The following is a 27,591-nucleotide window of genomic DNA, read 5'->3' as shown; positions in this document are numbered from 1 at the left end:
GTTTAGTGTCTTCGGAGGGGGAGTGTGACCCTTAACGGATATACCACCCCTAATAAATGTTTCACCTTTTGATTGAGATGTCATAGGTTAAAAGGAATGCCTGGGACATGAAGTCTAAATGACCTGTGCCAGACGCTACACTCTAATAAACTCATTTCTAATCCTGTCCATCGTCGTCACTTCCAACAAACATCTTAACATCTTGAGCTCTGCTACCTCCAGCTCCACCTCCTGTCTTTAACTCAATGCCACTGTCTCTAAACCATACAACATCTCAGGTCTCACCACAGTCCTATAAACTTTCCCTTTCATCACAAATCACTCCTGCTATCACTCTTCTCCACCCACTCCACCCTGCCTGCACTCTTTTCCTTACTTCTCTAACACACTCTCTATTACTTTGCACTGTTGACCCCAGGTACCTGAACTCCTACACCTTCTCCCCCTTTTCACCACTCCACTGCCCCCCCTCTCATTCACACACATGTAACACACACATAGGCCTATAATTATAATTTAATACTTACAGTGAACAAAGACATGATCTGCAGCCTGTGAAATCGCGCTTCTCCTGTTTGAGTTGTGAAATTGACAGCACTCTAATCCAATGGCATTGTAAATATACAGGAAATAATTGGCAGTGAACGAGACAGTGTGTAGTGTGTGTGTTTTACTTTAATTCATCTGGTGTTCAACTCTTTTGTGTCGTTACGTTGTGTAAACTCACGTTCTTGAGTCACAGGCTGTCGGTCGTTGTATTGTCATGCAGGTAAATCGCGTGGCTGCTCAAACGCCGGGATTCACCGCTGGCTATTTCTCCGAACTCCATTTCCTTATTGGAGTACTCATTGTCTGTGTTTGCTTTTGTTTTCATCGGCTTATGAGTGTTTTGTTTTTTGCACCTCAATAAAGAACATGATTGGACTTTATCTGCTTCCGCGTCTGCAGCCTGACAGTGTTTATGTGTTCACCTGCTCAGCAACTTACCCTTTCTCCTTTTAATTCTGAAGATCACTGGTTGGAAGCATTCCAGATGATGGTTCCCAATTTACTGAGGGTTGTTCCGCCTTTACTCCTGAACCCCATTGTAGTCAGCATAAATCTTTTTTAATGGAAAAATCTGGATTGTGTTGGACCATTGTCTAAAACCCACAATGGTAATTGTTCTTTTTTTACTATAAAATGTGCTGTAAACTGGTTCTCTAAAGTGTTCTCTATGCATACGCTTAAACAGAAATTCCTGGTTAAAGCCAATTTACATTTTTGTCTTCTACATATGAACTCCTCACTTAAATACAAACTGATCATGGGACAAACATCACATAACATTTATTGTCACAAGCAATGTGACCACAGAAAAGCTTCTTTTTGGAACCTGGTAAATATTTGCCTTTTCTGATTTAGTACAACATGGTTTTCCAGATCCAGCTTTCCTCGCTCCCCTTCAAACAAAGGTAGCCCATGTCATCCCCCTGCTTTTGTGCAAAGCCTTGTTGTTGGCCACAGAGGAATTGCAAATCAGCCATCTTTTCTAGTTATGGTGTCTTTACCTGGGAGCTCCATAAAATCTTTGAGAATATCTCAGAAGTTGCCTGCTTCCTGCTGTCCATCTTCCAAGGACATCGATCATTTGATTAGTTCATGGTGGAATATCTCCAGGGCCTCTTTCCAGAGTTACAGAACAAACTACCTGCCCACAAGTGACCCCCTACATTGACATCATGATCCCCTTGTCGTTTTGGATAGACTACAGAATTAAGGAGCATCAAATGGAGAAGGCTTTCTGGCTTCTTTAGGATCTACCCAACATTCCATGTCTTCGATCTCAAACCAGCCTAAGCATGTTTCTTGGTTTGCATCTGTTGTTACAAAAAAATACTGCAGAAGGAGACTCACTGACCCTTTTATCATACTCATGATAGAGCTGTTATTCAGATAATTCATTTCAGAGACAAATTATTTTTTCAGAATAAAAATGCTTGAACACCATTATAAACACATACCCAGTAGCAAAGGAACATCACAAAAGAATTCACTTAATTCTAGTTAATGATCAGGTCCATCTGTGTGTTCAGGTGGAAAAACACAAACTTCACTGCATCTGGAACTTTTCATGCGTTTGATTTAAAACTGATGATGCCTTTGTCTCGTGTCCATATGTGAACTTAAAGATGAATTCTTGAGGGTCTTTGTATTTAAGTAGGAATGGTATGATGTAGTGGTAGAACAGGATTTTTATCTCAATCCATTGTGTACTGGTTGTATTGAATTTTGTTTTCAGCAGTCTCTGAGCTCAGGTTGGATGATGTTGCTCGATTGGTACCACAAGTATACCTCAAGGCTCTTCTCTGTTTTGTCACCAAGGTGGTGGAATGAACTTCCCCTAGATGTCTGAAAAGTCACTGGCTCTGGAGTCATCTTCAAGTGACGAGTGAAGATCATTTTCTTCCTGAAAGACTTAAACAAAAAATTTAAAGTTTGCTTTGTACAAAAAAAAAAAAATAAATAACTCTAAACAGAGTTGTAGGCTGATTTACTTTAAATTTGAAATCCAGTGTAGATTTATTCATTGATAGAGACTCAAAGCACTTTTGTACATCGCTCTGGTCACAGACGTCTGCTAAATCCTCTAAATGTTAATGATATAAAGAAGATCTTTGATCTCTGATTCACTTATCAGACTATATATAAAAACACTAAAAATGCTAACTATTATTTATGTTTTACCAATTTATTTATTTTAGTTCTTAATTAGAAAAGAAACTTGGATTCTTGGCTTTTGTAACCCGAACTGATCAAATAGTTCACACTGTCTTTAGATCCATAAAATTAAACAGTCATCCAGAGTGGCATGGAGTCTGATTTGCTATGTTGCTGTTGTCAGTGCATAGTGTGGACAGTACATGGGTTGGTCAAAGAGGAAGCAGAATTGGCTTTAGGCATGTGTGGAAGTGAAGGTGTGGTAGAGCACCAGTTTCTGAATGGAGATCAGAGCTTGAAGAAGTTAGTGGTAACAATTTCACACTTTTGCGTATTTGCATTAATTAATGCTTTCTGTTTCAGTGAGGACCAGAAAAAATAATAAACAACAAACACACCTGTTTCTTATCTGCTCTTCATGCCTCATTATGAAGAAATCCCTGCTACTTTATTCACTCATCACCAGATTGTCCACCCATAATTAAGCATGCAGTGAGAAGTGGCACAGTCCATTGTGTTTAAACATATGACCATTTTCAATCCATTATTCCTACAAACACAAACCTAAACATGTTTCTGTTGCAATTCTCTTCTTCATGTATTAATGTGTGTGTGTTCAGTAGAAGTTGGTGGTGTTGCTGCAGTAGTGAATCTCCAGTAGTTGATCTTCATACATCTAATACACATTCTCCACCAATTCCAACACTCCACCTGAAAAAGAGAAAGTAAAGCTACCTGCTACCTGCTACCTGCATCCTGCTGATTCTTCTGAGAACTTTAAACGAAGGCTACCAACAGAACCATATCAACTTTTTATTTTATTTAAATTTACATTATACTGAAGATTTTCTACTCTCTCCGAGGTAAGGCTCAGGTTTTAGTTCATATCTTTTTATTAATGTTAATCTTTATGTTGGGACTAACAAGACACCGATTCTGCTGAGGTAGAAAAAATAACAAAAAATCATTGTGTTCATTACAATGGTGTAAAGTGGTGATAGAGAAAGATTTTTTTAGCTCATATATATTGCTAACTGGGTGCTAATGACTAATGTTAGTAGTGTTAGAGTAGTGTAAAGAAGTCATGTGATCTCCAGGAATTCCAGATTTTCTTATTCAATACCAAATATTATAAACACTAAAACGGGGTGAACGTTAGCTGTAGCAGTGCTGAGAGAAAAGATATTTTAATGTTAAAATGAAACTCTACACTGGGTTTAGGGCAGTTTGGCGTCCCATGTAAGTTCACTACATTAATATTTTAACCTTTAAATATTAAACTTTTACAGTCTCTTTAAAATCTCTCTGTACAGAGATGTGTGCTAATAGCTGCTGATTTTTTATTTGTTGGTTAATGATGTCCACACATGACATGACCAAAAAAAAAAAAGTATTTCTTCATTCTAACATTTAACATTAAACCCGCATACATGTATTCTTTTTACGTTTCTTTTATTTAAGGGCAGCGTGTGAATTCATTTCAATTCAGTTTTATTTGTGTAGTGTTTTTAAGAATGGACATTGTCCCAAAGCAACTTTACATTGATAAAAAGTTATAAATTTACATAAAAGAATGCATAAGTTTAGTGCCTGTAGTTTTATCCCAAATTTTATCCTTAATGTATCCCAGTGGTGACTGTGAAGGAAAAACTCCCTGAGATGGTGTGAGGAAAAAACCTGAAAAGAAACCAGACTCAAAAATCATCCTCGTCCTCAACACTAAATGTCCATTAATTACAATTCCATCATTGTTAAGGTGTTCAGTGATGGACACTTCGATGCAGAACTATTCATGCAAACTGTGGTCCTGAGCACATTGTAGTACATCCCCAATTCCAAAACAATTTGGACAATTTGTAAAATGTACATAACAACAGAATGTCATTATTTGCAAATTTCATAAAAATCATTTTATTTACAAAACATAAAAAAAAATGTAAATGCATAAACTGAGAAAATTTACAATTTTAAGAAAAAAATAAGGTAATATTGAAATTGAAGGCAACGTCATGCGTATCTACTGCCAGTTCGTCTACTTTGATTTTCCGTTCGGTGCTGCGTGTTCTTTAGTTTTGTTCCTTGCCATGGATAAGGACAGGGATGTTTTCTTGATACCTGTTTAGTTCCTGGAAGCTGTTACTGGATAGTTTTTCCCAAGTTTATGGACGCTTTTTCTGGATTTAACACCATAAACTTTTCTTCAACCTTTTGTTTGTCTCTGAACACAGGTTCACACACACCCTCATAGCAAACCACAAGTGCATCTGCTTCACATGCAGCCAATCTGGGTTTGAGCAGTGTTCTCTGACATTCAGTACTTTATACATCAGTAGTAGTATTTTATAATTACTGCGAGATGTAATTGGGAGCAGTGTAGATGATTAAAACAGGGCTGATGTGCTTATATTTCCTAGATCTAGTGAGGACTCTTGCTGCTGCATTCTGAACCAACTGAAGCTTATTTCTGCACTTACTCCAACACCCAGACAGTAAAGCGTTACACTAGTCTAATCTAGATGTTACAAAAGCATGAACTAGTTTTTCTGCATCCTGTAACAACATCATATTTCTAATTTTATAAGGAGATCCTGACATGTAAGATGTAATATATAAACAGATTAATTTTTATAAATTTGTGTGAAAGATCATCACTGCTGCTGTGACTCTAAAATCCACCAACAGGGGGCAGTAAAGTCATGGTGCAGTTGCTGAGGTGATGAAGGCGTAGTGAAACGTGGGATTTGTGTTTTTTCAGGGTGTAAAATTGACACTAATACAGTGAACACTTGTTTGTGTGATTTTCTGCAGAAGCTGATCTTCCACTTATATTTAATGTGTTTAATAATCTGCCTTTGTTTGTGTTTGTAGCAGGAAATCTGTAAAAACTCCACACGAGTCTTCCAGGGATCATGATCCTCCTTTCTATTTCCATCTTCTGGCTCTCTGTCTGTGTGGGTGAGTGACCTGGTTCAAGTCCAACAACACACAAGTGTCCTCACATTCATTACAATATGCTACAATTTTTATAAAATGCTCCAAATCATGTAGATTGTAATGTTTCCCCCCACAGACTCCATCAGTGCAGATCCTCCCATTACTGTAGAAGCTCATGTGGGTTCCACAGCTCTCTTGCCCTGTAACCTGAGTAAAGTCTTCAGCAAACCTCCACATGTTCAGTGGCGTACTGATAATGAGGTTGTGTTTGAGAGAAGCTTTGATGGTACAGATGAGGGTCCAGGATATGAAGGACGTGTGGACATTCCTGTGGACGAGCTGCGTAAAGGAAACTGTTCTCTGGTGTTGAAGGACGTCAGAATCACTGATCACGCTTTCTACAGATCCTTTATGATGGAACATGTGGAAGCTACAAACACTAGCAAAATACAAGAAATCAACAGAGTTCAACTCGATGGTGAGAAAATGATTCAACATAAAATATAAAAATATAAAAGTCACAGTATATCAGATAAAAGTTATAAATAAGGAACATCTATTTGCTCACATCTGATCACATGATTTTTATTTTCTAAAAAAGTTTTTCAGAGTGTATCAGCTCAGGTGGGATCCACAGCAGTGCTGCCATGTGACTGGAGACATCTGTCCATTGAAACACCTCATGTTAAATGGAGTATTGGTCGTGAGATTGTGTTTGAGCGAAAGGGTAAAAAGTCATTTCCGGGTAAAGGATATGAGGGACGTGTGGACGTTCCTGAGGAGGAGCTGCTTAAAGGAAACTGTTCCCTGGTGTTGAAGAACGTCAGTGTTACTGATGAAACTCTGTACAGCAGCTACATTTTAATGACAGACACAAAGAAACCTGTGTTGGTGCAGAACATTAAACTCTCAGTCAGTGGTAAGTGGATTAGTATCAGATGATGCTGAATACGACACGTACAGTATCAGTTCCACAGTTCTAAAAGAATGAAAATGACTAAACTCAGGTGAACAGGATTCTGTATTTAATGTTGATGTCAGTGTTTCTCAGTTCTGCTTGAAGCTGCACTACACAGTTTACTGTTTGGTTTTGTTAGACTGAGTGTGGAGAACCAACACAGTCTCACAACACATCGTCACATATCAACGTTGCCTCGTTGCCTCGGATGGCGTCGACATCCAAGGGAGAAGGTACCCCCCTTTGAGTCGCTTTTCAACGTAGATGGCCATCCTATACACTTCAAAGCAAATCCCTCATCTTCGGATTTTGACGCGGCCATCCGAGGCAACGAGGCAACGTCGATATGTGACAATGTGGGGTGAGACTGTGTTGGGAGAACACACACCTCCTGTCCTGCATTTCAGAGTAGAAAATGAAAAACAGCACAACAGCTTTATAAACAGTATTAAAAAATGCCAAAGCAAACAGCAGAAGTGTTTAAACACATGCAGGAGACTGAAGAAAATCCCTCATCAGATCAACACACACTGAAGGATGTTTGCATGTGATTGACACGTGTTCATGTTCCAGTGAAATCTGTCAGTTTGACAATTACATGATAGGAGTCTTATGAGCTTCATTATTTGATAGATTTTAACAGTGAGTGACTGCACTTCTATGATCTTCTTGACGGCCGTAAGAATGAACACAATGCAAGCAGGGGAAAGCTGCACACACATAAGGGTCGAATTCCATACGACGTCTAAGTAAGTGGTTATCTGTGATGGAGAAAGTACACTCTTTTTGGCATTCAGCTGCAACCCCAGTTGCTTCATGTTAGCGAGAACAACATCTCTGATTGAGCTAATATCAACCAATCATCGATGTTATTTAGGATGTGGACGCACTGAAGTCTCAGGGGAACCAAAAATGCATCCACACACTTCGTGAAGGTGCGGTGTGAGAGGACCAAACGGAAGGACCCGATATTGGTAAGCTTCGGCCCCAAAAGCGAACTTCAGGAACTTCCTGTGAAATGGAAGGATGGACACATGAAAATATGCCTCCTTTGGATCTATCATGACAAGCCAGTCCTTATATCTAATTTGAGACACGACCTGCTTGAGGGTCAGCATCTTGAACCTGAGCTCCATTAGTGAGTGGTTCAGCTGACGTAGATCTAGATTAGGACGCAACCCACTGTCCTTTTTTGGAACTATGAAATACTGGCTGCAGAACCCGGACAATCTGTCTGATGGAGGGACCACCAACATGGCCTCCTTCCTCAGGAAAGTGTCTACCTTTTGTTCAATGACCAGAGCCTGCTCGGGTCCCATTAAAGTGGGACGCACCCCGTCGACCCAGGGTGGACGAGTCAAGTCAAGTCAAGTCAAGTTTATTTGTATAGCGCTTTTCACAACAGACATTGTCTCAAAGCAGCTTTACAGAAATCAACAGTCAAGATGAATGGTGTGCATTTATCCCTGATGAGCAAGCATGTAGCAAGGAAAAACTCCCTTAGATGTTATGAGGAAGAAACCTTGAGAGGAACCAGACTCAAAAGGGAAACCCATCCTTATTTGGGTGACATCAAGAGTTTGATTATAAATCTTTCAACAATACAGAACACTGGAGAGTGAGAACTAACATGAGTACTGGAGTATAAGATTATAAGTAAATAATCTTTCTACATTCTTTGGTATAAAAGTAGGAGCTACTGAGCTCAACATTTGTGATCATCACAGATCCAGCATCAGCTTCTCCATGCCAGAGCCTTTAAACACTCCAGGAGGTCCAATGTCAAAACTCCACACATGTAGTGGGATCCAATTGGCACTGGTACGTCTCTAGATGGTTCAGGATGTTTGCGAGTTCGGCATCTACTTCTTTAAAGTCCATAATCTTCATGAGGTGGGACGTGACTGGAGCTGGCCATACCTCAAGCCTCGGGATGGGGAGAGAAAGAGAAACAATGGAGAGCAATTAGCGTAGCTGCTGTTCATGGTATTAACAGCACAAGTTGATAATGTGCATGTGATCAGATGTTCTGGAGCACAAGGTTATGATGTGAGACGTTTGTTATGTGTAGGCTTTGCTAAAAAGATACCTCTTTAATCTGCAGTTAAACTGGGAGAGCGTGTCTGAGCCCCGAACACTGTCAGGAAGACTATTCCACAGTTTGGGAGCTAAATGTGAAAATGCTCTACCACCTTTAGTGGACTTTGCTATTCTAGGAACTACTAGAAGCCCAGAGTTTTGCCGGATTGTAGCGTGTTAAAAGACTGGAGAGATACATGGAGCCAAACCATTTAGTGCTTTATAAGTAAGAAGTAATAGTTTGTAGTCTATTCAAAACTTAACAGGAAGCCAGTGTAGGGACGATAAGATTGGGGTTATATGATCATATTTTCTTGACCTAGTAAGAACTTTTGCTGCCGCATTCTGAACGAACTGAAGCTTGTTTATTAATGATGCAGGACATCCACCGACTAATGCATTACAGTAGTCTACTCTGGAGGTCATGAACGCATGGACGAGCTTCTCTGCATCAGATATAGATAACATATTTCTTAGCTTAGAAATATTTCTAAGGTGAAAGAAGGCTGTTTTTGTAACTTGGTTGATATGATTTTAAAAGATAAGTTGCTGTCTAAAATAACTCCCAGGTCTTTTACTGTTGAACTAGTGGTTACAGAACATCCGTCTAAATGCGGGTTGAGATGCTGGAGCTTCTGTATACTAGTTTTTGGGCCGATGAGCAAAATCTCCGTCTTATCAGAATTTAAAAGTAGAACGTTATGGGTCATCCAATCTCTTATTTCCTTAACACACTCAGTTATCCGAGCTAATTGAGCTGTATCGCCTGGTTTAGATGAGATATATAGCTGGGTATCATCAGCATAACAGTGGAAGCTAATTCCATGCCTTCTAATAATATTTCCTAAGGTAAGCATGTATATTGTGAAGAGCAGGGGTCCTACAACTGAGCATTGTGGCACTCCATAATTCACTAGCATTAGCCTGGATAGCTCTCCATTTAAATCTATGAAATGTTAACGATCAGACAGGTAGGATTTAAACCAGCTTAATGGCTGTCTCTGAATGCCGATGTAATTCTGTAAGCAATCTTGGAGAAGATCATGATCTATAGTGTCGAACACAGCACTAAGATCTAGTAAAACTAACAGCAAGATGAAGCCTTGGTCTGAAGCTAAAAACAGGTCATTAGTGATTTTAACTACAGCAGTTTCTGTGCTATGATGAAACCTAAAACCTGACTGAAATTCTTTAAAGATATTGTTCTCTTGCAAGTGGGAACATAACTGGGCAGTGACAATCTTTTCTAAAATCTTAGATCTCAGATTAGGTTTTTTAATGAGGGGCTTAATAACTGCTAGCTTGAGGGATTTAGGGACGTGACCTAACGATAGTGAGGAGTTAATAATATTCAGAAGAGGCTCACCAGCTGTATATAACACTTCCTTCAGTAGATTTGTTGGAATGGGATCTAACTGACATGTGGTTGATTTAGCTTTGATAATAAAATCATACAGCTCTTCCTGTCCTATACATGTAAAACAGTGGAGTTGTGGAGTTGAAGGTGAGACTGTGTCAGAAGATGGTCTCAGAGGTTGAACTGCCACAATTGTTTTTCTAATGTTATCTATTTTTTCAGTGAAGAAATTCATAAAGGCTTCACTACTAAACTGTGATGGAACACCCCTGATTTGTAGTTAACTGTAGTTAGCTACTGTTTTTGTTATTTTCTAAGAGTTTGCTCAGGTGTTCAGCTCTAGCAGCTTTTAGCGCCTGTCTGTAGCTGGTCATACTGTCTTTATACGTAGTATATATGTCTTTCAGGACGAGTCCTGAACTGAATCGTATATCCTTTCTCTACAGTGTGCAGGACCCACCAAGACACATCTGGCAGAGCTTTCCAGGTCTCTTAAGTGTATCAGTCTTTCAAGACTGACCTCTGGTACACCTAGAGCCAGAGCTACGCCCTGGTGGAGATCTAGGAGCCTCCATGGAGGCGATAAGTCCTCCAGGTCTGCTACGATGCCGGGCGGAAATCCGAGGAGGGTGCTCACTGGAGCTGGCCGTGCCCTGAAGCACTGATTGTAGCAGGGTTAATGGACCAGGTCACTGGAGGTTCCGGGGCGGGGCGGAGGTGCACTATGCCCTTTCCCGTTGGAATCCCCAGAACGTCCCATGTCAGGACTTTTTTGGCCCTCTTATTAAATAATACAGTCCTCATATCTGTCATCTCATGGGGCTTTGGCCTAGAGTGTCGCACAGGATCCCTAGCAGGGGAATTGCTTCTGGGTTGTTCCCGGGGCTGCGCCCACCAAGCAGCCCTATGAGAGGAACGTGTAAGGAACCGCTAAAATGCTGCTGACTGTTTCTTGCCCTCCTGAAACCTCTCGATGAACGTATTTACAGAGTCACCAAAGAGACCATTTTGCACTAGAAGGCCGTTGAGCGGCATGGCCCTGTGGCTGTTGGAAAGATCTGACAGGGTGAGCCGTAGGTGTCTTTCGCTGGAGACTAGGGCAGCCATAGACCGGCCAACGGCTCTTTTGTGGCCCTAAGAGCCAAATCCACCACACAGCAGAGCTTGTGGAACTCCTGGCCACCTGATATGCCCCTCACATCTAGCTCTCGCAGCAGGTCAGCCTGCTGCGTGCCGAATATGGCTTATACCAGCACCTGGAAACCTCGGTATGCAGATCTGAAAAGCAAGGCAGACCTCGATGAGGAGGTTGTGACATACGTCGCAGAAATCGCTCTTTAAGCTTACTGAACAAAGCGCTTTCCGCTCATCGGCTGGCAGATCTTGATCTAATTTGGCTACGTCTCAGGTCACAACCTCCATAAGCTCCTCAACCTTTGGCTTACAGAGTGCAGCCCCTCCCCCCTCCTTAGAGGAAGAGAGGCAGAGCTGAATGCTCTTGTCGCAAGGAGAAGAAACCGCCGAAAGACGTGCTTCCGAAGCTTGCCAACAAGCGCCGGACCCGGCAGGATGGCGCAGGAGAAAGAAACAAGCCTGTTTTAAAACCTCTGCGAGGTCCATCTGCGAGCCTCAGGAACTAGCGCATCCAGAACCGCGAGGAGCAGGTGCGTTCGCAGAGACATGCGAGCGCAATCTGCAAAGTCGGCTCCCTCCAGATCTGACTTGCATGCTCTGCTCCCAGATAAGACACACAAAGGCTGTGTGTATCCCCCCCCCCGTAATATAGCAGGGGCAGGGAGGAACACAAAGATGGAAGGTGTGCTTAGTCTTTGTGCTTTTCTTATATATTTTCTTCTAATGTTACTACTACCATGAGACAAAACACACATACAGAAACAGAAACAGAAGCTAGTGCCGGCTTCATTCCATGTGCTTTTATAGCTTCCTGGTCATGACGTCACCCCGCTGGTGAGGCTGCGCTTTTCCATAGGACGGAGTAGACACATGATTCAGATTGTGGACAATGCAAAAGCATTTCCAAAGCGTTGTTGATGCAGCTCGAGTTCCTGAAAGGAAATGATTTTCATTCCACACTGAGACCAATGGAGATAAGGAAAAGTAGAACCATAAGAATTTAAATGCGGGACAGGACTGGCAGAAATTCTGCACTTTTATTTATAGTAATTTTGATGCTTCTGCAGTTATGACATAAAAATATTTAGAAGAAAAGAATGAACAATAAAATTCTTATTTTTTCTTTTTTTTACAGAAAAATCTGATGAGAGGAAAGATGAACAATCAGCTCCCTCAGGTAAGTAAAAACCATATTTATTTGTTGTATTATTAATTATTATATGATTCATTAACCTTCTAAATCTCTATTTATAACATTGTCAGATAAAATTTTTATCACATTTCTACCCAGACTTTATAATATTTTATTAAATAACATTTAAAATAAACTATTTGTGTCTCCATGTGAAGCTGGTGGAATAAACAAGGCGATCATCATCACTATTTGCATCCTGTGTTCTGTTCCTCTCATATTAACTGCAATTTTCATATGGAGGGAGTGGAGGAACAATCAGTGATCTCAGGTGCTCCAGATCACAGAATAATAGAAATGAGGAAGATCTCAGTGTGTCTTCCTTAAATCAACAAGTGAACACCAGTGAGATGCAGGAGAACATTTCTGATTGATGTTCACATGAAGCTGTGATGCTGAAACACAACAATATCAGTACATGTACACACAAACAGAAGCATGTAAAACAAGGACCAAAAACCAACACAGGGCAAGAACTAGGAACAAGGAAGAAACCAATGAGAATCACAGCAAGAACCATTCGACTTCAAAATAAACTTTACAAGGAGATGCTGGAAAAACTGGTTGATGACACTGCTGCTGCTGTCTGTACTGCTTTAACATGTTCAAACAGGAACCTCTTAGGCTTCTGGGTCGCGTGAGTGCAACTATTAGCCAATTGTTCTCAGGAATAGATTAATAAAGGTATGTTTAGCAATAGATTAAATAAAAAGGGAAAATAGTAACCATGACTCACTATACATCATTCTAAATCTCTAAGTCTCAAGCCGCGTTTTCAGATCCCAGTTTTTCAATGGAAAACATGTAACGAATGTATTGGCTAAATTTGTGTAAGCAGTACACACAAACAACATGCATAAAAAAACGCACTACTTACATTAATATTGTAATAACGAGTCACAAACACATCCACTGCTGCTAATCCCGGTTTACTAGGAAAGATAAGGGTCTAGTGAACAACATGCTCTAAAGCATTTCTGCTCCAAACAAACAATAGTGTTGTAATTTAGATGTTAATTCCTTTGTTTACGTCACAGAACTTCGGCTGGTGTTTGTGTTTATATATTTCCGAATAACTTTTACATAAAAAAACGACATTTGGTGGTAAAAATACTAATATGGCTGGTAGAATATAGTGTTACAAAACGGTTGAGACCACAAAAAAGTAAAAAAAAAATGCTAATAAAAAAGTAAAAGAGGGGGTGAAAATCTTGGGTGGAGACTCTACTCTCTCTGCAGGTGTTGCCATTTTTTTTTATGCACCGCCTCTCATTTTAAACCTTTTCTTTTCAGCTAGTAGCATTATGGAAACAAAATAACTGTTAGACAATGTAGCCAATAAGTGCAGGATTCTAACGATATATGGGAGGATTTCATTCTCCACGTGTGAGAGTCTTAGTTTTATTATTCTTTATAAACACGTGCGTAGTGACGAACCAGGAAGTGATGCAGCTCTCAGGTCAACACAAACAGCTGTTTATAGCTCGTGCTAACTGGACTTTGTTTACAAAAAAAAAGAAGAAAACAAGGAAAAAAAATGGACAATCAAATAAGTTGTTTTATCTGAGATTTGCAAAAAAAAGCAGCGAAGCGGAAAATATTTTTGGGGCGGAGTAACAACAGAGACATGGAGATCTACATCTGTAAGTTACAATAAATCTCCCTTTATAGCTTTATACAATTTTATTGCCTGTTTGTTTTTATAAGTGAAATGCATGAAAAGTAAGTTTGTGTTCGTGTGTGTGTGTGTGTGTGTGTGTGTGTGTGTGTGTGTGTGTGTGTGTGTGTGTGTGTTGTTGAGATTGAAATGCCCAGACATGAAAATGAATGGCCATGACTGTAAACAATAGCTTGTCTGGCTACCTGGCCATCAATATGAATGCCAACTCAACTCAAGGTCACTCTGTGCAGCTTGGGACGGTTTCTCATCAACGCCTTGGGTGGTTCCATGAAATTCCGGAGTAAGAACGGGAGCTTTGAGGATGGATTGGACTGTAGTTGATGTCAACAGTCTCCTACAGTGATTATTAACTTTCATACAACAATAAGACACTTAATAATTCATATCTTTCTCTTACTGTCACCCCTCTCTTTCTCTCTCTCTTTCTCTCTCTATCTCTCTTTTTCTCTCTGGCTTTCTCTCTCTCTCTCTCTCTCTCTCTCTCTCTCTCGGTCAAGTTAAACATGCTCCTGAGGCTCCAGTGACCACTGTTCCTGCCCCTCTCCCCTCCGTGGATCTTCCCACTTCATCCAGGCCTGCCTCTGGATAGTGTTCTCTTCGACTGGAGGCCACTCTGTGCAGCTTGGGACGGTTTCTCATCAACACCTTGGGTGGTTCCATGAAATTCCGGAGTAAGAACGGGAGCTTCGAGGATGGATTGAACTGTAGTTGATGTCAACAGTCTCCTACACTGACTCAGGAATACAGTTCGCTTCTGATCATCATCACTGAACCCCGCAACATTGTTTATCTGCTATAAATGGACATTCGGTGTAACCCAGATGAGGATGGGTTCCCTCTTGAGTCTGGTTTCTCTCAATGTTTCTTCCCTATGCCGTCTCGGAGAGTTTTTCCTTGCCACAGTCGCCACCGGCTCGTTCATCAGGGACAAACGTACTCATTAAGAACATATTAATTTTTAATCACCACATTATCTGTGTAAAGCTGCTTTGAGACAATGTTCGTTGTTAAAAGCGCTATACAAATAAAAATGAATTGAATTGAATTGAATATCAATATCCAAACATGTAGAACAAAAGCCTTTAATGGTCCGCCATTCATTAATATTGCAGACTGTATGAATAGAGTATAATTGATCACCTGAGTTTAGCAGGTGTCTCTCAAACAGGGGGAGGAAGAAAAGGCTCAGACAGTCTCAGATAAATGTTTGTAGGAATCTCATTTGTTATGAAAATCTTCATAAAATTTGAAATATAAACTCATGAGACATGTGGCTTTCAACCCAGTACTTTTCCGGATTGCTATAGGACTGATTTCATGTATTTATATATGAAGGGGAAAAAAATGAATTTAAGGATTTTTTTTTCTACAGTAATTATTCATCTATAACTTTTTTTTTTTTTTTTTTAACAATATCAACAGTAAATAATGGACAGTAAAGCTCAAAGTGTCTTCTTTTTATAGATATTTAAATTGTGTATGAAGCCCACTTTTATCAGGAACTGTTAACATTTAAAGTTTGGTAGGGCATTTCAGCTGTGAGTCCCAAAATCTGTGTCGAAGGCCAACAGGTTAATAACAGATTTATTTGGAACTATTGAGAGCAACATGAACCACAGGACAGAGGCAGTGAGAAGAGCACTGAATCATGTTTATCCTACATGTACAAAACCCAAACCAAAACATGTCCTTTTCAATGGATTCTAATGGATTTTGTTCCCTGCAGTCTCTGAGCTCAGGATTTATGATGCTGTGGATTTTTTTGATCTTCAGGAATTCCAGATTCTCTTATCAGAAAAGGAAGAACAGTGTTTTTTCTTTTGCGCTCCTCTTTGGTGTGTAGTGTATTTCACATAAAAAATACTTTTGATATGATTTTGACCAATATTTTCTAATCTGCAGCTTCTGGTCACTGTTGGATTGGTGACAATCAATTCAGATTCTCACTCTGTGTGTGTGTGTGTGTGTGTGTGTGTGTGTGTGTGTGTGTGTGTGTGTGTGTGTGTGTGTGTTTGGATTGAATGAAGGAATTGACGACGGCTCCCAGATTTGATCACCAGAACACAGTACAGAACACAAAACACTCCTCAATGTCAAATTCTCCACTTTCAGTCATAAAATGCCCAGATCTTGAAAAAGAAGATCTCAAGATAGGAACTAGAGAAAGGGCTCAAAACATACTGTATGTAATGATTATTGTTTATTTGTTTGTTTGTTATTCAATGACACAAAAACATGACTTTTTAAAGTCACATTGTCACTGCCAGAAAAAAAAAAAGAAGAAACACTTCTATTGTAAGTTTCAATGCTTTTACATGTCACATGACATGTTTGTAAGACATTTGGTTCATCATCATCATCAAATGTACAGCTTACATGCTGAACACTTGCTCCCACAAGCCGTCAGACTCCTCAACATGAAGGAACTGCACTGATAAAAAAACAACAGAAAAATAAACTCAGTTTGCAGAAACTGCTGTTTGCACTTCTGTTGAACAAAAAGTTTAAATCCAGCCAAATATTTACAGTATTTAATTCTTGATTTTTAAAAAGACAATCCAATTTGCACAACTGTCATCTTTATACTGTATATGAACAATCCTTAATGCACCACCTACTGTTACTGGTCGGTACTACAGTGCTATTGATTTTTATGTCTCATGTTGTCTCTTGTCTTTTTTGTGCACATTGTGTTGTTAGTGTAGAGTTATGTGTACTTCTGTGTTCTTTGTGTTCATGTGGTTTATTGATGTTGTTGCTGGAGCACCGTGTTCCAGGGGAAATGTTGTTTTGTTTCACTGTGTCCTGCACTGTATATGGTTAAAATGACAATAAATCTGACTTGACTTGAATTCAGCATTTTATTATTATTATTCTTTTTATTATTATTGTCTAATAAATATGAGAAACACAGAGGAATATTGAGAGGCTCAGTGTAAAACTTATTCCCAATCAACTTTCGTCTTCTTCCAACTGACGTCTCCACAGCAGATCATCCGTCTCCATACCCCCCTGTCCTCTACATCTGCCTCTTTCACACCAACTACCTGCATGTCTTCCCTCACCACATCCATAAACCTCCTCCTTGGTCTTCCTCTTTTCCTCCTTCCTGGTGTCTCCATCCTCAGCATTCTCCTACTGATATACCCCATGTCCCTCCTCTGCACATGTCCAAACCATCTTAATCTCACCTCCCTCACCTTGTCTCCAAAACGTCCTACAGGCACTGTCCCCCTAATATAAAACTTAAAACTTATTCCCAATATTTCTATAAAATCAATGTCTCTTTTTAATTTTTTACTGTTTCTAATTTTAATGAAGATTGTAGAAAGTGTGTTTCCCCGAAGACTTCACCATAAATACCTGTTTAGTGGTGAAGGATCTGATGAAGGCAGCAGAATGTTCATTCACTGGTCATGTGATTTACAGAAAACCAAATCAGCTCAAAATATGCCTACTTTTCATTTATTTTCTTTTTTTAAATTTTACTTTTTAGTTTTATTTTTGTTTTTAGGTTTGGTAAATTGTTTTTTGATGTATTACTTTGTTTGTAGATTTATACTATTTTTTATTTGTTTTATTTGCACTTCTCGGCCACCACATGTATTAATTAAGCAGATTACAGAGTCATGTTTATTTATTAGTTTAAATATTATGAAATCATAAATGAGAGAAACCATGGCACATTTAATTTTAATGTTTGGTATTATTCAGCATTTAAGTTCTGGTCCATGTCATCAATTAAAATTTGTGGCCCTTCATATAAGAAAAGATTTGAAAATTCTGTTTTAAATGAACAACAAACATTTATACTGTTTATATTTTTGTGCTTTATATTAAAATAAAAAATGCAAAAAATACAAATATTACCACATACAATTTAAGTTGAAAATTGCTTTACAATAATATTACATGTTCTCACATTACACTCAGTTTCACAACTGGACATGGATTTGAAAAACAAGAACAGCACCAATCAGGATATCAACCTGGATGTTGGATCACACTGAGAGCTCTGCCCACGACCCAACCGTGCCATGGGGCCAAGCTGAGGGCTCTGTCCATGACCTGAACCAGGATTGAAGGACAAGATCATTTGTAAATTCAACTGCTTGCTAATGCAATCAAGTTTTCATGGAGCTTTACATAGAATCCTTTCAGCAAATAATTAAAATCAAATCCAGTGTTCATTTATGTGAGTCTCAAAATGTTGTTTCCTCAAGGCAAGAAAATCAAATAAACAAGGAGGGAAATGAGGATCAACAAATGATTTATTGCAGCTTCACCTGACAAATAAGAGACAAATGATTTATTCAAAAAAATAATAAAACAAAAATAAATCAAATCTCACACAAGATAAAAAGAAATTAATGAGCCTTTAAACTAATAATAATAATAATAATAATAATAATAATAATAATAATACTAATAATAATACTAATAATAATAATAATAATAATAAAATTACATTAAATAAAACTGTTATCTAGTACATTCAAATTGTATATTTACTTACTTCTGTGATCAGAAGTGTCATCTATCCTCCCTTCAGTGTTTTCTTTGGAAAAAAATGTTCAGTAAAAATGTGTATACACACACACACACACACACACACACACACACACACACACACACACACACACACACACACGATACAGTGGATATAAAAAGTCTACACATAGTTATGAAATTGTTGGTTTAACAAAAAATAGTTTATAAATTGGTAAGATTTGTTACACATTAAACACGATATTCCATCAAACAAGAATCCAGAGAAAAGTATTTGATTATTAGAATTATTTTAAATATATATAAAAAAAAACTACCACATCTTGATTGCTCAAGTCTGCACACTTCTCCCAGTTCTGAGGTCGTATCAAAACGTTTCCGAGACTAACTCTCAAATTAATTCATCATATACTGTTTAAATATCAAATATCTGTAAATATTCTGTTTAAATGAGCTTATTAACATTCAGGTGTGTTATAACTGTGTGTACTCAGATCGTGTCAGGATTGAAATCAGAGCAGTCGACTTACCTTCAACTAGGAGTTGAACTTTCTGAACCAGTTTCCTATTTTTGTGGCTCACAATCATGACGCTTCTGTAAACAGCAGCATCAGTAGCATTAAAGTTCTTCAACACCAGAGAACAGTTTCCTTAAGCAGCTCCTCCTCAGGAACGTCCACACGTCCCTCATATCCTTCACCCGGAAATGACTCTTTACCCTCTCGCTCAAACACGATCTCATGGTCGATGTACCACTCCACATGAGGTGTTTGGAAGGGCAGATTTTTCCACTCACAAGGCAGGACAACTGTGGAACCGACTTGAGCTGATGTGATCTGAAAGACTGTAGAGACACAGAAAAACCTTTGTATAAAGATTGTGTTTTAGCAATTTAAAGAATATAATTCTTGTCTATTCTTATGTTCTCACTGCAACTCTGCCTGGAGGAAGTGCAGCAACAATAACACGTTTAGATGTTGTGGGTTGTTTCGACCAAAATGAAAGAAGGACCAGAGGTTTAAGTGGTTAATGCTTTTAATGATCCTTAAGTTGACAAATAGAATAACACGACACAAAGAAAAGCTGAAGGGTGACAGGAACTTAATTTAATTACTTTACATGCTTTAATTGTCTTTTAAAAGCTAAACTAGCTAGCAGACAGCAAGAAACCTAGCGGAGTACACTAGGCTAAGCTTCCAAAAACACAAAAAGGGGGGTCTTTGAGGTGCATGTTGAACATCCAGTGGTCATTACGAGAGAAATGGACTCAAATTTAAACTGCTCTGACGTGTGGCTTTGCATGTTTACACCATGTACAGCTGATCACTGATAGTGTACTTACTTTTGTTGAAATATGTCATTATTATAGTATTGTCCCTTGAGAAGATCTAATAAAATAGTTGCTGAAATGTGAGCAGTGTACTCACTTTTGTGAGATACTGTAAAAAAATATATTATTATATAAAATATATAATTTTAAATGTCAAATATATACTGAGACGATGTATGTAAGAAATATGCTATGTATATTTGTGTAATTTGTACATTGCAACATTTATGCAGAGAAATATGTCATGTATGTTCATTATATGTGACATATATATATAAAAATATATTTTACATACATAAACATATATTTACATGGGATCATTTAATATGTAAATCTATGAAATTATTCAATTTTTAAATAGGTTTTTATATATGTGCAGATATATATATATATATATATATATATATATATATATATATATATATATATATATATATATATATATATATATATATATATATATATGTACATGTATGTTTTCACTTTCTATGTGGATTATATTTGGGTAGAGTGGTTATTGCTTTTAATGCACAAGTGTAAAACTGATTGACAAACAGAAAGACGAGACACGAAAACAGTTCAACGGTGACAGGAGACCAAGACTCACACAGGCAAGAGAACATGGGCAGTGCTAAGAAATTAACATAAGCATGAAGAATAATCTGCCTATTCAAAGCTAAACTAATTTACAAGCAACCTAGCGGACTACACCAGGCTAAGCTACTAAAATTACAAGGGCTGGCACCTGCCCGCTAATCTACAGAGAGGGAAAATTAACATTTACATTTACATCATTTAGCAGAAGCTCTTATCCAGAGCGACGTACAAAAGTGTTTTGAGTCTCTAGTAATGAATAAATCTACACTGGTACACAAGTACACACTTAATATAAATATAACTCTTGAATTCTACAAACATGGAAACTGCTAATTTAAGTGTTTCAGGAAGATGAAGGTCTTTAGTCGTCGCTTGAAGATAGTCAGGGACTCTGCTGTACGGACATCTAGGGGAAGTTCATTCCACCACCTCGGTGCCAGAACAGAGAAGAGCCTTGAAGTGTACTTACCTCTCATTCTGAGAGAAGGTGGTACCAGTCGAGCAGTGCTGGAGGATCTCAGACAGCGTGGTGCAGTGCAAGATGTGATGAGGTCTCTGAGGTAAGATGGCGCTGGTCCATTTTTGGCCTTGTAGGCAAGCATCAGTGTTTTGAATCTGATACATGCAGCTACTGGAAGCCAGTGAAGGAGCAGCAGTGGGGTGGTGTGGGGATTATCCCCTACTGATTTTGTATGTTTGCCCAATGACAAAGAAATGACAAAAATGTCCAGAAAGAAGCATTTAAAAAAATAAATAAATTGACATTTTAATGAGTATCTGTATCTGATCCATTATCAATCAGCAAGACTTCCAGCTCACAGGCGTCTTTTATACAGATAACGAGCTGAGATTAGCAGCACTCTCTTAAAGAGACCTGAATAAAAGACACCACAGAAGCAATCAATCAATCAGATTCCAAACTCTCCACCATGGCCAAGACCAAAGAGCTGTCCAAGGATGTCAGGGACAGGATTGTAGACTTGCACAAGGCTGGAATGGGCTACAAGACCATGAGATGATCAATGATCATGAGATCAATAAGGAACAGCCCAGAACTAGCTGGGAAAATAGTCACCAAGAAAACAATTAATAGCACGAAGGATTGAAATCCCGCAAGGTCCCCCTGCTCAAGAAAGCACATGTTCAGGCCCTTCTAAATTTCGTCAATGAACATCTGAATGATTCAGAGAAGAACTGGGTGAAAGGGTGAACCGAGATCTACCAGATGCTGCAGGAGCTTTTTCCCATTAGGTTCCTCAGATCCCTGTGATACAGAAAACCCTACTGACCATCACCACTAGAACAGCTGAACCGCACACTTTCTTCGTCTTGTGCATGATCCTGACTAGTCACATGCATTTGTTCTTTTTGTGTGTGTATTGTCTACTGTTTATTGTGCTATTTGTGACCTGTCTGGTCTGCTGTTATGTGTTTATCTGCACATTGTCTCTGGAGAAACGCAATTTCCACCTCTCTCTCTCTCTCTCTCTCTCTCTCTCTCTCTCTCTCTCTCTCTCTCTCTCTCTCTCTCTCTCTCTTTCTCTCTCTCCAACTCTCTCTCTCTCTCTCTCTCTCTCTCTCTCTCTCTCTCTCTCTCTCTCTCTCTCTCTTTCCACCTCTCTCTCTCTTTCCACCTCTCTCTCTCTCTCTCTCTCCCCCCACCTCTCTCTCTCCCCACCTCTCTCTCTCTCTTTCTCTCTCTCTCTCTCTCTCTCCCCACCTCTCTCTCTCTCTTTCTCTCTCTCTCTCTCTCTCTCTCTCTCTCTCTCTCTCTCTCTCTCTCTCTCTCTCTCTCTCTCTCTCTCCCCACCTCTCTCTCTCTCTTTCTCTCTCTCTCTCTCTCTCTCTCTCTCTCTCTCTCTCCAACTCTCTCTCTCTCTCTCTCTCTCTCTCTCTCTCTCTCTCTCTCCATCTCTCCCTCTTTCTCTCTCTCCCCACCTTTCTCCCCTCCCATTCCTTCCTGAAGTACAGGAAAAAGAAGACAGAAAATGGTACAACAACCCTATAAACATTTGTTCAGTATGTTGCTCTAACAGGTTTTGTCTTATGTACTTTGAACCTAACAAGTCTAATAAGGTTTAAACATGTGCCTCTTAATAAATACAAATATAAATATAAAGCATAAGTATACAGTTTTTCTCAATTGCTAAAACACTAAACTCTATTGTCTGAACCAAATGCTCAGTTGCCTAAACCCACTGATTAAATCAATCACTCTTTTGGCAAAACCATAAGCACTTTTCACCTGTTTAGACACAACTTGCCAACACATTTTCATTGTGATGCACCCGTGCTGCATAATGGTGAGCACAGGTGACAAAAGTCAAACGCAATTGAAGCACAAGTTTCACCACTTGAACACTACAACTCAAAATGGATCACACTTGTGGCTAATGATGTGAGGGAACATATAGAGTAAGCCAGTTCAGAGAGCACTGGTTTGTGAGACCCTACAATGGATAGAAATCTGAGAGGAAGAGTTTGTGTGAGAGGAGGTCGAGGTGGTCAGTGAAGACAAAGAACAGTAATATCTGATGAAATCAGAGCTACTGTGATTGTCCATGTTCTTGTCCATGGTATGAGCATGAGGGAGGCTGGACAAAGGGTACAACCAAACATCAGTAGATTCACTGTGTCTTGTCATGGAGGGTTGGTCTAACTGTTTGTAGACCTTTTATTCCATGTATATTTTTTGTAACTCCATGTTCTCTTTTTGTAGAATTAAAAGACTGCCACATGGGGGTGGGAGGACAGGTATGTTCTCCCCACACCAAGAGACCCTAATTGTTGATATGGTCCGTGAGAACAATGCCATTAAACTGAGTGAAATTCAGCAGAAGATCATTGAGGACCATGTACATTTTAAGGGTATCATCAGTGTCAGCCTCTCTACTGTTGATCGTGTCCTCAACCACAACAGACTGCGCATGAAACAGCTATACAGAGTGCCCTTTGATCGCAACTCAGAGTCAGAGAGCAAAGATTCCAGTATGTACAGGTTGGCATCCAGACACATCCGATGTTGATTACTCTAAGTAGTGATTTACTGTAGCGGCCTAAATCACTTTTTCCGTATCACTTACAAAACTATATCTATTTCTACAGAGTGTTTTTCAACTGGATGCAATGGAAAGACCCCATGAATACGTGTACATGGATGAAGCTGGGTTTAATCTCACCAAAAGGAGAAGGAGAGGCCGTAATGTGATTGGCCATCGGGCCATTGATGGTGTTCCTGGGCAGCGTGGTGGCAATGTCACATTATTTGCTGCCATCAGCAATCATGAGGTTTGTCCACCATCATGCCAACCTGGGGCCCTACAACACTCACCAGCTCCTCATTTTTGAGCATCCCATCTATGTTGTTGTTCGGGACAATGTGAGTTTTCACAGAGCCCTCCAGGTTAGAGAGTGGTTCAATATGAACCAAGGTTATATCAATCTTTGCCTTCCACCGTACTCCCCTTTCCTAAACCCCATTGAGGAATTATTTTCCTCATGGCGATGGAAGGTATATGAACGCCAACCCTACACCAGAGTAAATCTCCTGCAAGCCATGGGACTTGCCTGTGGTGACGTAGGTGTGGAGGCATGCCAAGCCTGAATACTGCATGCCAGGGTTTTTCCCCCGTTGCCTGGCCAGACAAAATGTGGCCTGTGATGTGGATGAAGCCCTGTGGCATGACCCAGTACGGAGACGTGATGCTGGGCTGAGTAATGCACTTATTTGTATATATTTGTACTTTATTTTTACATGGGCTTACTGTACACAAGTGGCAAACTCATAAGATTTCTGTTTGTTTTTACAAGTGCTACGTGTAAATGCACAAGATTTCTGTTTTTTATTTTTGTACAAGTGCTAAATGCACAGGTTTTTTTTGTTTTGCAACATGCATTTAGCCTACAGTGAACAATAAACATTTACACAACACATGTCCTGAGCATTGTGTTTTCTATTTTTCTACGTAGTGTTTAGTGACTGTTCCGTAGAGATTTTAATTTTGATTGACTCGGGGCACGATTTGACAACATAGTTCAGTTTTGAGCGCAGATTCAACTGTTTTGAGGTGAAAGTTTGGTTTTGCAAGAAGAGTCTGAGGTTTTGTGAATGTAGCTTGAAAATTGGGTTTTGTGTTCACAGTTTAGAGAAAAGGAGAGCAGCTTTCAAGAAATGTTGTTTTAGCAATCGAGAAAAACTGTAATAACAGTATAAAGTATAACTATAAGTATACAAATATGGATCATAATAATAATGATATATATACAGTAGTTGTTATGTGCACTGTGTGGACAGTTAGTTTAGAAGCACCTCCAGATTCCTCACCATAGTTCAGCTCTGTAATACAACTAGACGTTTAATTCAATTTCATTTTATTTGTTTTGTGCTTTTATCAAAGGACCAAAGTATCTTTACATGAATAGATGAATAGATTACAAATATAAATGTTCTTGCCATAAATGAATTCCTATAAGTTTATATCTAATGTGTGAACCACAGAGGCAAAGAAAATCTCTGAGTGATAGAATAAGGAAAAAAAAAACATTTAAAAGGAAACTTCATCCTCATCTGGGTGACACCAAATGTCCATTCATTATAGTTCCATCATTGTGGACGCTACACTATACAGTATAAGTGTCGGGATACCTGACTTTCCCAGCCATTTGTGGTTCTTTCGAAAACTGTTATCAGGAAATTGAAGGCACACAAGTGTTTTGCTGTAGCATAACATTTTCCCTTCACTTGAACGTGGAAACCCAAACCTGTTCCAGCATGACAATGGCCATGTGCACAAAGCCAGCTCCATGAAGATCTGCTTTCCATGGTTTGGAGAGGAAGATCTGCTATAGAGCTCTGACCTTAACCATACGTATTTAACCTTTGAGATGAATGTGAACACTGACTGCACCCCAGGCCTCCTCACCTTCTCACATACGTGTGAAACCAAAATCTTCCCAGAAGAGTGGAGTTGGTTATAAGTGCAAATTTTTAGCAATATAGTGTATTTACTGCACAGTGACAGAAACTTGAATGCAGAGTAAATGTTCTTTTCTTTCATTTAATAAAAGCTTGAGGCTTTATAAATGTAGCATATACCTTACAGCTGAACTCTTTCCTCACATAGTCCAGCTTGTTAGAAATCTGGGGTCAGAGCACAGGGTCAGTCATGATGCAGTGCCCCTGGAGCACAGAGGGTTTAGTGTCCTGTTTACTGACAGCATGGCAGTGCTGGGGCTTAAACGCCTGACCTTCTGATCAGTATGCCGGAGCCTTCAACAATAACTACTGCTACCTCTTATAAAAAATACTGCTTTTTAATAAGTCCCCTTAAAATAAATAATTACTTAAATAATATTAATTTATTTAGAATTTGTCCTTCCTTTTAGAAACCATAACACATTCTCTGCATGTTCTCCGCATGTTCTCCGTATGTTCTCCGCATGTTCTCTGCATGACACTTAAGCAGAACCTAACAGTGTTCATGCATCCCGTAAATATTGTTCCTTATTTCCACCTCTGATATCTGATTATACAATTATATATGATGTATAATAGAATAGAATATATGACTTGTACAATTAGTGTTTTATGTTGCAAAAATTACTCAGTTTACTCACCTTCGACTGAGAGTTGAACTCTGTTGATTTCACGCCACATGCCACTGTCCATCTGTTCCACCACAAACGACTTGTAGACATCATCATCAGTGATTTTCACATCCTTCAACTCCAAGGAACAGTTTCCTTTACGCAGCTCGTCCACAGGAACGTCCACACGTCCTTCATATCCTGGACCGACCTTTGTAACATCACTGCTTCTCTCAAACACAAACTCATCTTCAGTGCGCCACTGAATAAGTGGTGTTTGGGTAAAGACTTTACTCATATTACATGGCAGGAAAACTGTAGAACCAATTTTAGCAGATACTCTGATGTGAGTATCTGCAATGATGGAGTTCCCAATGATGGGAAATTACAATCTGCATGATTTTGATCAGTGTTAAGACACTTATGTCTTTATTGGGGGGGGTGACACTGCCGTAAATACGATTATGGGTAGAACTTCCAACCTGAGCGACAGCAGCGTTGACTGACGTGCACTGATGGTAATATATTTAGTTTGTATGCGGTTTGTGGTTTTTCAGGCGGGAAAATGTTAAAAGGGAAATAAAGATCTCAAAAATATAATGCGCTATTTGCGGTTGCACTTATAACCAGACGAAGCTTCATTTTGGCCTAAAGAAGTGCGCTTTATACACAAATCTAAAGTTAGAGCGGACTGACGTTCGAGGGTGATGACATGCCTGTCTGCTCTGCGTTCTCTACCTTTATAGAAGAAAGAAGAGCTTTTCTCACTCTTTATATTCTTGCCTCCCTACAATTATAGCTTTTAGCAGTAAAACACTAGTTCATGCTCAGCTCATAATCAAGCCTAATGCAAAAGGTAATACAGATAATATCATACAGTCATCATCATAAATCCCACTTCATATTAGGTCTCTAACAACTATGCGCATATTTTACAAAAATTATAATAATATTACCATGTCATGTACAATGATACTAATTATGTTCATGTATTGCTAAACACTTGGCACTGAGGTGTGATGTGGGTATGGACTGGCACAGGTTTCATGGTGGAGGTAGATTTAGCGTTAGCAGTGTAATTTTAGATGTAATTACATACTGCACAGTGCACTGTATCAAGTGATTCATTTAAATGTTAGTATTTATTAAAGTGCCTCATCATAATCATTTTGTTTTTGTATTCATTTACTGCCCTACCACAGTCCTGCAGCTGCGTGGCGACATGCGCCCTCTGGACCTGCGATGGTCCAAGGTTTATGTTGTGACACGTTCAGGTTTTGACTCGGCCCGAAATCAGCTTTTAATTACACGAAATCATTTCCCAAATCACTGAACAGCACATGACTTTATCACTGTTAAATAAGGTTTTGGGAAACATCTGAGTTTTTCACATTGCTGATCATTGCTTTATTCAATCAACAAAAAAGCTAAACATGCTACTATACTTTATGCGCCACCTTTTTTTTTTTTTTAAACGTCCTCCCATTCCTCTATAAAGAAAAGGACGGGTATGCTGATGTTGTGCTTTATCATT

The 27,591-nt window shown here is 39.1% G+C and overlaps 3 protein-coding genes and 2 long non-coding RNA genes across 9 annotated transcripts in view; 2 read left to right on the top strand and 3 right to left on the bottom strand.

The window, feature by feature from the left end:
- Positions 1-6,726, top strand: part of LOC310728943 (uncharacterized protein) — a 105,683-nt gene extending 98,957 nt beyond the window's left edge. The window contains exons 1-4 of one of the 3 annotated variants that reach the window (XM_083546838.1): positions 3,362-3,563; positions 5,572-5,655; positions 5,771-6,112; positions 6,236-6,725. In XM_083546838.1, coding sequence (XP_083402964.1) covers positions 5,610-5,655; positions 5,771-6,112; positions 6,236-6,576 — 729 coding nt within the window. In that variant the 5' untranslated portion in view covers positions 3,362-3,563; positions 5,572-5,609 and the 3' untranslated portion in view covers positions 6,577-6,725. Of the gene's footprint in view, positions 1-3,361; positions 3,564-5,568; positions 5,656-5,770; positions 6,113-6,235 lie in introns of those variants that run through there. The other 2 variants (XM_083546839.1, XM_083546837.1) reach the window with 2 other exon arrangements.
- LOC310728923 (craniofacial development protein 2-like) overlaps positions 1-27,591 on the top strand; it is a 288,545-nt gene that overhangs the window by 148,816 nt on the left and 112,138 nt on the right. The window lies entirely within an intron of this gene.
- Positions 1-27,591, bottom strand: part of LOC310728988 — a 412,338-nt gene that overhangs the window by 309,197 nt on the left and 75,550 nt on the right. The window lies entirely within an intron of this gene.
- Positions 12,511-15,671, bottom strand: LOC310728989. The gene is made up of 3 exons (XR_014534434.1): positions 15,616-15,671; positions 12,611-12,971; positions 12,511-12,578 (listed from the first exon to the last, which is right to left on the bottom strand). It is a non-coding gene; the product is annotated as an uncharacterized lncRNA (long non-coding RNA).
- On the bottom strand, positions 19,075-26,485 carry LOC310729306 (uncharacterized protein). The gene is made up of 2 exons (XM_083547413.1): positions 26,088-26,485; positions 19,075-19,388 (listed from the first exon to the last, which is right to left on the bottom strand). The coding sequence occupies exons 1-2, from the start codon at positions 26,353-26,355 to the stop codon at positions 19,174-19,176; spliced, it is 483 nt and encodes a 160-aa protein (XP_083403539.1). The 5' UTR covers positions 26,356-26,485; the 3' UTR covers positions 19,075-19,173.

This window comes from Silurus aristotelis (assembly GCF_946808225.1).
Source record: "Silurus aristotelis genome assembly, chromosome: 7".
NCBI classification, from domain to species: Eukaryota; Metazoa; Chordata; class Actinopteri; order Siluriformes; family Siluridae; genus Silurus; species Silurus aristotelis.
The sequence above is the reverse complement of the archived record's forward strand: the minus strand, read 5'-3'. Positions and strand labels throughout refer to the sequence as shown.